Consider the following 8,135-nt stretch of genomic DNA (forward strand, 5'->3'; position numbering starts at 1 on the left):
TGAATATACTCAACAGATGCTTGTAATTTAGCCATACCTTGATGTTGAGCAGCAACTCCAAGAAGTTTTTGGGTGGCATTACAACTGACGTGTTCAGAGGAATAACATAGCACTTATCCAGGCTGAGATCAAGATAAGCTGTAAGTCTCTGATAAAGAAATTACATTAATATCTTGTTACTTATTTTATGATATGAAAAATTATATATGAGTATTACATTCCAATTTACTTATTTTTCCTGCTATATATTTGAAAGACTGAGTATCTAAATATTTTGCAGAATGTCTATTCTACTTCAGATACCATTTCAATGCTCCTTTAGATAAAAAAAAGGCAAAAACCCCCTAGTACATCAGGGAATTAAGCCCAGTTGACTGTGTCAGTTTCCTTTTTGCAGAGAGTTTTTCACATAGAGGAGCACCCAAAAATGTAATCCATCACCTGTAGCCTGAAGTGCAGTAGTATATTCTACCACCTGAGGTCTCCATCACCTCATTCCAGTGTATGTGTGTTCCAGGCCTAAAATAGTAATTGCAAAACACAGTAAAACATACCTTACTGGTATTTAAAAGTTTTGGTTTATCAAAGTCAAATACTTTAGATGCACTAGAATTTTTCAGATTGTAACTGCTTGGTCTATGGGCATTATATCTAAACAACTGAGAGTATTCGTAGAAACATAGAAACAGAGCGAGTCAGAAAGGGTCTCCTGGGCCATCTAGTCTGACCCCCGGCTCCAGCCGGCTCCACTCAGGACATGCCTACTATGTCCAGTAAAATCCTTCTAATTCCTTGCATCCCAAGCCACGTTTAAATAAATTTAAACTGTGGATGACATTCAAAGAATAGATCATGTGATTTTTTAAAATTCAACACACTTGTGATAAATAGTTCAGCATTCTGGGGAGTCTCAGATAAATATGCAAGGCTCTAAATTTCTGCACTGAGTTCCAGTCCCATTTTATGTGAAGGTTACTCTAGAGCAGGGTTGTACACCCTCTTCAACTGCAGTCTGCACACCCACACACATACACAAACAAAACATAAAACTTACACACACCTCTTACTCAAATCTAATTTCTTCCTGAGAACACCTGCTTCCATCAGATAAAATCAGAAGTCCCGATCATCTAGGAATCTTGGTGTTTAGCCCTCCTTCAATTGGTAATCCACTGTCTTACATATCCTAATGTCCCACACACTTCTACCTGTAACTTTTTTAGGGGGGGAAATCCCAGTGAGGAAAAGGTTAAAAAAAAGTTCTAGGAACAGGCTCTATGGTTCCCACCATACAGTAACCTCCCATATCCTAGAAAGCTGATAGGAGCCTTTGAACACCCTTCCTAGTTATTCTAAGGATGCTTTAAGAATAAAGGTTCCATTACAGACATGGGAGAACCTGTTCCTAAAGCATTTCCCCCTTCTTCTATAGGGGACAGCCAGACAGATTCTGGTAGCTTACTTAATGGGTAGAAATTTTGAACCTCTGGTTGACAGAAAGAAAACTTCTGGCCACAACCTGCTGTTTTGAAGGGCAACCCTGGGTTCGTGTTTAATGCCAAAGAAAAGAACTCCTGGATTTGCCACTTTTGAGCGAGTACAAATTAGCAGAACATTTTACAGAGGGAGGAAGTGCTCCAGATGGTATGATCTTCTATTTATAACTCTTCCCTGTCTCCCTAGGAAAAAATGGTAATGAAGAAAAGATAGCTTCTTTTATGGTTACAGGTTAGAATACTTTACCTAGAAACATGCAATGGAGGTACAGAAGGAGTGAGGGTGTATGTCACAAGGCTAGAAACTTTCTTTCCCATCCTATGCTACAGAATAAATATATATATATATATATATATAGAGAGAGAGAGAGAGAGAGAGAGAGAGAGAGAGAGAGCGCGCGCGCGCGCGCGCGCGCGCGCGCGAGCGCACAGCAGGGAAACAGTGTCCTCTATGACTGCCAAATAAGCATTGCATAGTTTGAAACTAACTGAAACCAACAATATGAGCATTTCTGCTTGGGCATTTGGGATGTTCTGTAGTATTGGGGTACAGCAGAGATTTGAAAGTTTTCTATTATTTCCTTGTCTAGAACAAGAATTAGGGAAGAGAATTGGGGCTTGATGAAGGGCTACAAGCTGTGGCCTTTCCATATTCCATACCCAACATATACTAGCAATTCCCCTCTATGAATAACTGTCCAATACGTGGTTTACAAACTTTAGAACAAGGGTGCCTTTATGTGACTACTGCTGTTTTGAAATATCTGCTTTCTGGAAAGCCCACTTTCAAGTATGTAATAAAGGTGGCTACAAACAAAGGTATGCCAGTGCTTTTTAAATGATCCTTACCCTATGAAAGTCATGCACAATATCAGCTGGATCACTGTCTGCAAATTCTGGAACAGGCACACTGATGAATTCAACCTCCTCCTCTTGGAGGATCTTAATGTTCTCTTCAATTATCTGATAATGAGGAGCTGGAGCATCTGACTCTGCCTCAGTTAGCGTTAGACCATCTTCAATATATTTTACCCCACAGAAATAAACACCACTCTCCTAAAAGTTAAATAAGAAATTGTAAAAGTTTTCAGACATTTTTACTTAAAAGATAACATATTAACCTCCTTTCCATTTCCATTCCTCTAAGCACAGTATGCTGGTAACACTTGAGCATTTTTCATACCTTCCCTTGAAAGCTTGAGGACCTAACTGGGTGACAGGAGTGTGCACATGGGCCCCACGCCTCACTTACCTGAACTTGCTGTGTTCAATGGCCAGGCCTGAAGGGATGTTCTTGCATTCAAGTAAAGGTAGTTAGAACACCTCTGCAGATCATGCCATTCCACAGAGCAAGGACAGGAAAATGAAGGGTAGGGCCAAGAAGTGCAGCTCCACCCCTAGTTTAAGCCACTGCTCAGTTGGAAGAAAACATGATTAGCACATTTTTGAGAAATCATTTCTAATTAACTCTGAATGCAAGATTGGGGAGGTGGGGTAGACCCATGAAATGAATCCAACCACCAACCCCCTGACTACCTCTCACTATCAAAAAAAGTCTGGAATGATAGTCTTGCACTCTGAACTACTACATCACACTGGCTCTCATACACATTAATGCATAGCTTTTATTATTATAGCGTTTTTAGAACTCATGGGGAAATGTAAAGGCTCAGTATATGCACCTTTTTAAAATTCTAAAATAAAGTATTTCATAATCCAAAGTGGTTCAATTTTTGTGATTTCTTAGGAAAAATACAAAAGCAGGCTTGGAAAAAAAATCTTGATCTTTTTTCTGGGCAATTTTCCAAGCATGCACATCACTAGGTATTGCTAAGAAAAAAGAAGTTAAAGTTACCAGAAATCATTTCTTAAGAAACAGAATGGGAGGGTCATCTACTGAGATGTGTGTGGGGGGGAGGTTTTGCTTGATTCATGATTTATGTTTAAATATCCAAGACAAACCTTTTGTTTGTTTTTATAGTGTAAATGTATTTACTCTATGAGATTTTCCCCTTATCATAAAAATCCTCTCAAACTTTTTGAAACTTTTTTCAGATGGGTTAATGGGATTAGAATTGGTGAACTCTAGAACAAGAGCAGAAAATCTGGTTAAATTGTCAGCTTATGGAGTGACCCTACGGCTCCTAGATGGTGGCTGGTTTGCATAACACAATGAGATAGAGGAGGTGGGGGAGCTTGGCATGTTTTATGAAACTCTCAAGTCAGCCACAGTTTGGTTTATAAGCCAGCCAAAGGCAGACTAAAGCCACCGCAGATCCAAAGAAAATGACTGCCCAAAGAATCACACCAGATTTTAAGACAGAACCCATATTCAGGTGATGTGATATGCATGATAGAGTTCTCTGAAAGCAAATAACCACCAACTGTTCATTGGTCATTTTTAGAAATAGAGGAAAGAAAAAGACATCTCAAAGAAAAGTTATAATCCAATATTCATTTTCCTAGGAATAAGCTCTACTTATGGACTAACTGCTGAGTAAAGATGAACACAGTTTAGTTTTCTAAGCAAATTTCTTCCAATGTCAATATCCATAGAATGCATATTTGCCGCTTTGGATTATTTAAAAGAGAGGCAGGCAGGCAGATTCAAAACACAGACTCAACATTGGCCATTTCTTTTATGGGAAAGAAGTCAAGAAAATTAGAAAAAGGCAAGTGGATTACTTGTAACTGCTGTTCTTCAAGCGGTCATCTGGGCACACATGATGCACCTGGGCTCACTTGAGGTGGCCTTTGTGACTTCAGGACAGAGGGAGCATAATTTTTACTGACCTCAAACTTAACTGAACCATATCTAGATGTATTTGGGATACATATAGCCCCATTTCATTATAAGGAAAAGGGTAGAGGTACAGCATGACCAACTCATGGGTGAGTAGTGTGAATGCACAGATGACCACTCAGAGAACAACAGTTACAGGTAAGCAGCCTAGCTTTCTTCTTTGTGATCTCTGTGTATCACACATATGGGTGCCTTGAAAGCTTACTTGACATTGAATGGTGGGACAGTTTCATTATCAAAGCACTGAAGACAGGACTTCCCTGCCAAAGGCAGTCAAGACTGGCATGGAAATAAAGTTTTTAATTCCTCATGAAGGCTGAAGGAGTTGACAAGTGACTGCTTTGCAGAAGGATCCCAGTGTGCAGAACAGCTGGCATAGTTATTGTGCATATGGAGTGTGTTTTTTGGTGGTACAGGAAGCTGCAGTCTGGGCAGTTCATGTACCTGGGAGATTGTCCTTACTGCCCAGGCTGCTAGTCTTTGTGGTGATAGGAGCTGTTCTTTGTTCTTGCCTCTGTGATAAATAAAAAGTCTTTGGGATTGACAGAAGAATTAAGTTCTAGACCAGTAGACTTCCAACACTCTATATAAGTTTAGAGTATGCAGTGTAGACTGCATCAGGTCTGATGGGGAAGCAAAAAATGCTGGTAAAATGATGTCTTGATTCAGTGAAAAAAAGAAACAACTTTTGGAGGAAAGGAAGGGACAGGAAACACCACCTTGTCCCTGTGGATGACAAGGTATGAAGGATTAGCCCATAGGGCACATATTTTGCTAAAACATCAAGCTAATGTAATTACTGCCAGGAAAACAACTTTCCTGAATGTAAATGGACATTGACTATTGCCATGGGTTTGAATGATTTTCTCATGAGAACCTGTGGAATGACAGAGAGGTTCCAAGTTAGCATTAAGAAATGAGAATGGAGTGGTATTTTTAGCCCTCAGAGGCCACTCAAGGGGTCCAAGAAAACCAACAAACCCTAGATCAGGTCGTGGAAGGAAAAAATTGCTGCTAGATAGACACAGATAGAAGACTTAAGGCTCCACTGGAACAAAGGTGTTAAGGAACAGGAGGACCTGTTTAGCTATGCACCAATGTGGACTGAAGTCTTCTGTCACTTCAAAAGACAAAAAGCCTCTCTATTTTTTACTGTATGACCGCCTGGTGGAAGGTTTCAAAGCTGCATCCAGAATGGCTTTAAGTTCCTATGAAAGGTCAGAATCTATGCACCCTACTAACAGATCCTCCATGCTGTTAGGTGCAGAGTGCTGACATTTGGGTGTAGAATTCTCCCCAAATCCTGAGAAATCAGGTCTGGTTTCAACAGGAGCTGGATTTAGGTACAGCTGGACATCTTCTGTAGAAGGGCACACCAAGCTTGTCTCAGCCACCAAGAGATTATTAAGATGCTGTCTGTGACATCCTGAAGAACCTTAGCTTTCATTATCAGAGGGAAGGAAAAAGGTAAAAGAAAGTTCCTGTCCAACTCAGCAGGAGGGCATCTTCCTGAGAACAGAAGCTGTTGCCTACTGTATTGTCCTAAGTGGCAAACAGATTGATGGAGGAGGTCCCCCATGATTCAAAGATCTTGTTTATTGCTATAGGGTTGAGTTGCCTCAAGGTATCAGCCAGGGTGTTGCTGGTCACAGAAATATAAATGGCAGTTGAAAGTAATATCCCCGCTGACACACCATTTCCAGAGACAGATAGTTAGGCATATTAGATAGATTGGGTGCCCTCTTGTTTGTTTATGTAGAAAGCCATTGTGGTGTTGTCCATGGTAATCTGGATGTGGTAACCAGGCAGGAACTTTTGGAATGCAGCAAGTGCCTTCTTTACTGCAAGCATTTCTAGGTAGCTGATATGCTTGTGGCCTTTACAGATGTTCCATGTCCTTTGGTCTTCAGTGGACCACAGTGAGCTCCCCACCAGACCAGAAGGCGTCTATCATGACCATGAAAGTTCATTCAGAGGGGCAAAGGGAGCAGCACATCCACCAGACTGGAACAAATTGCTGCCAACATCAGAAGGCACAGCCACTGGGAGTTGTCCATGGGATGGTAGGTATGGACAAGCCAGAGCTACAGCAGGTTGGCTAGTGACACCACTCAACTAGTAGGGCCAAGAACCAGTTGGATCCAGATGGCCATAACAACACATTGCCTACAGTTTGGAGGCCTTCATAATTAGTGTCATCACTCTCATGTCTCATAGATTCATATAGCTAAGCCTAGAATTTTTTTGCAGGAGTCCCCCCCGCCATATTATATAAATAGGTGGGCTCCTGCCACTTTCTCAGTCCAACTGGAGACCATCATTTTCCCTATGTGTAGGTCCCTAACTGTCCTATCACTATGTAAATAGTAGGTAAAAGGAGAGAATATCCACTGACACCAACATGGGACCAGTGGGTGGGTTCTGTGAATGCACAGATGACCACTTGAAGAACGACAGCTACAGGTATGCAACCTGCCTTTCTTCATCATGGTCTCTGTGCACCACACACAGCAAGCATACCATTAAAAGAGGTGGGAGGTAACGTTACAGGAGAATAGAGTACAACACAGCTCAACCAAAAGAGCAGTCTTGTCTGGCTCTCACAATCTGCCAATAGTGATGGAAAAACATGGATGGTGTTGATCACACAGCTGCTCCACACAGAGTGTCCAGTAGTAGTCCAGCATGGAGGGCCGCTGTTGTCAACATCACTTTGATGGAATGAGCCCTAGGGCGATCTGGCAAGTCCAAGTCTGTTACCTGGTACGCTAACTTAATTGTCTCTATGATCCAGTGTGTGAGAAGTTGGGACCCAACCAGTTGTCCTTCAGAATGGTCTGCATACTTGATGGACAGTCGCTTTGTTTTGCAAAACAACTTGGTTCAGGACTGATAAGAAGCCATCATGTGATGAAGTTGAGCACCCTTTCAATGTCTGTAGATGGTGACAGGTAAAAGACTGGAAGCACTATTTCTTGGCTGATATGGAAGGAGGATGATAGCTTAGGGAGGAAGGATGGATCAATGTGGAGGACTACCTTTTCTTTATGTAAGGTCAGATATGGAGAATCTATCCGTAGTTTGCAAAGTTTGCTCACCCTGAAAGCTGAAGTGATTGCCACCAACAAGAAGGAGCCCTCCAAGAAAAGAGGTGCAGGTCCACAGTTGTAAGTGGTTCAAATGGCAGCTTTGTCAGCACATGTAACACCATGGATAGACTCCAACTGGGGATGACAGATTGGATTGGAGGGTTCAGGTTCTTGAGACCTTTCATGAAGAGCCATAAAAGGGTGTGAGAGAAGGCAGAGTAGCCCTCAATGGGACTTTGGAAGGAGAAGACTGCTGATTAGTATACTTTGATAGAGGTTGGTTTAAGTCATCTTTGATGCAGAGAGTTCAGGAATCCCAACATCCTTTGAATGGTTGCAGTGGGTGGATTGAAGGAGTGTTCCCTCATGTATCTGCTAAACTTAGTCCATTTAAACTTGGATAAGAGCACCTAGTGGTAGGATGTGATGCCTCTTTTAAAAAGTCCTGGATTTGAGGAACAAAGTCCGTGGCTGTGGCCATTAAGTGATTTTCCAGGGTAGTTATAGTGGAGATGTGTGCTCAGTGAACAGATTCAGTCGGGACAGTAGACATGGCATTTTGGACAGGTATGGGAGTTTGCAATTGTACAGGGTTTAAGAGGTAGTTGTGGGCATTAAGAAATTAGCCACGCCATCAGGCAAAACTTTTGAATGTCCGGGTGGTAGTGTTGGCTACCAGCACTCAGTCAACTAAATCAGTGGTTTTAAACCACCAGTCCTCAGACCAGCGCCAGTCCACCAGAGATT

General features: G+C 41.7%; 1 protein-coding gene across 1 annotated transcript in view; it reads right to left on the reverse strand.

The window, feature by feature from the left end:
* ITM2B (integral membrane protein 2B) overlaps positions 1-8,135 on the reverse strand; it is a 32,357-nt gene that overhangs the window by 10,944 nt on the left and 13,278 nt on the right. The window contains exons 3-4 of the mRNA XM_044431910.1: positions 2,346-2,552; positions 38-148 (exon numbers count right to left, since the gene is read on the reverse strand). Of these exons, the coding sequence (XP_044287845.1) occupies positions 38-148; positions 2,346-2,552 (318 nt within the window). The remainder of the gene's footprint in view (positions 1-37; positions 149-2,345; positions 2,553-8,135) is intronic.

The sequence above is a fragment of the Varanus komodoensis genome, unplaced genomic scaffold, assembly GCF_004798865.1.
Source record: "Varanus komodoensis strain SLA01 unplaced genomic scaffold, ASM479886v1 scaffold23, whole genome shotgun sequence".
In the NCBI taxonomy this organism is placed as follows: Eukaryota; Metazoa; Chordata; class Lepidosauria; order Squamata; family Varanidae; genus Varanus; species Varanus komodoensis.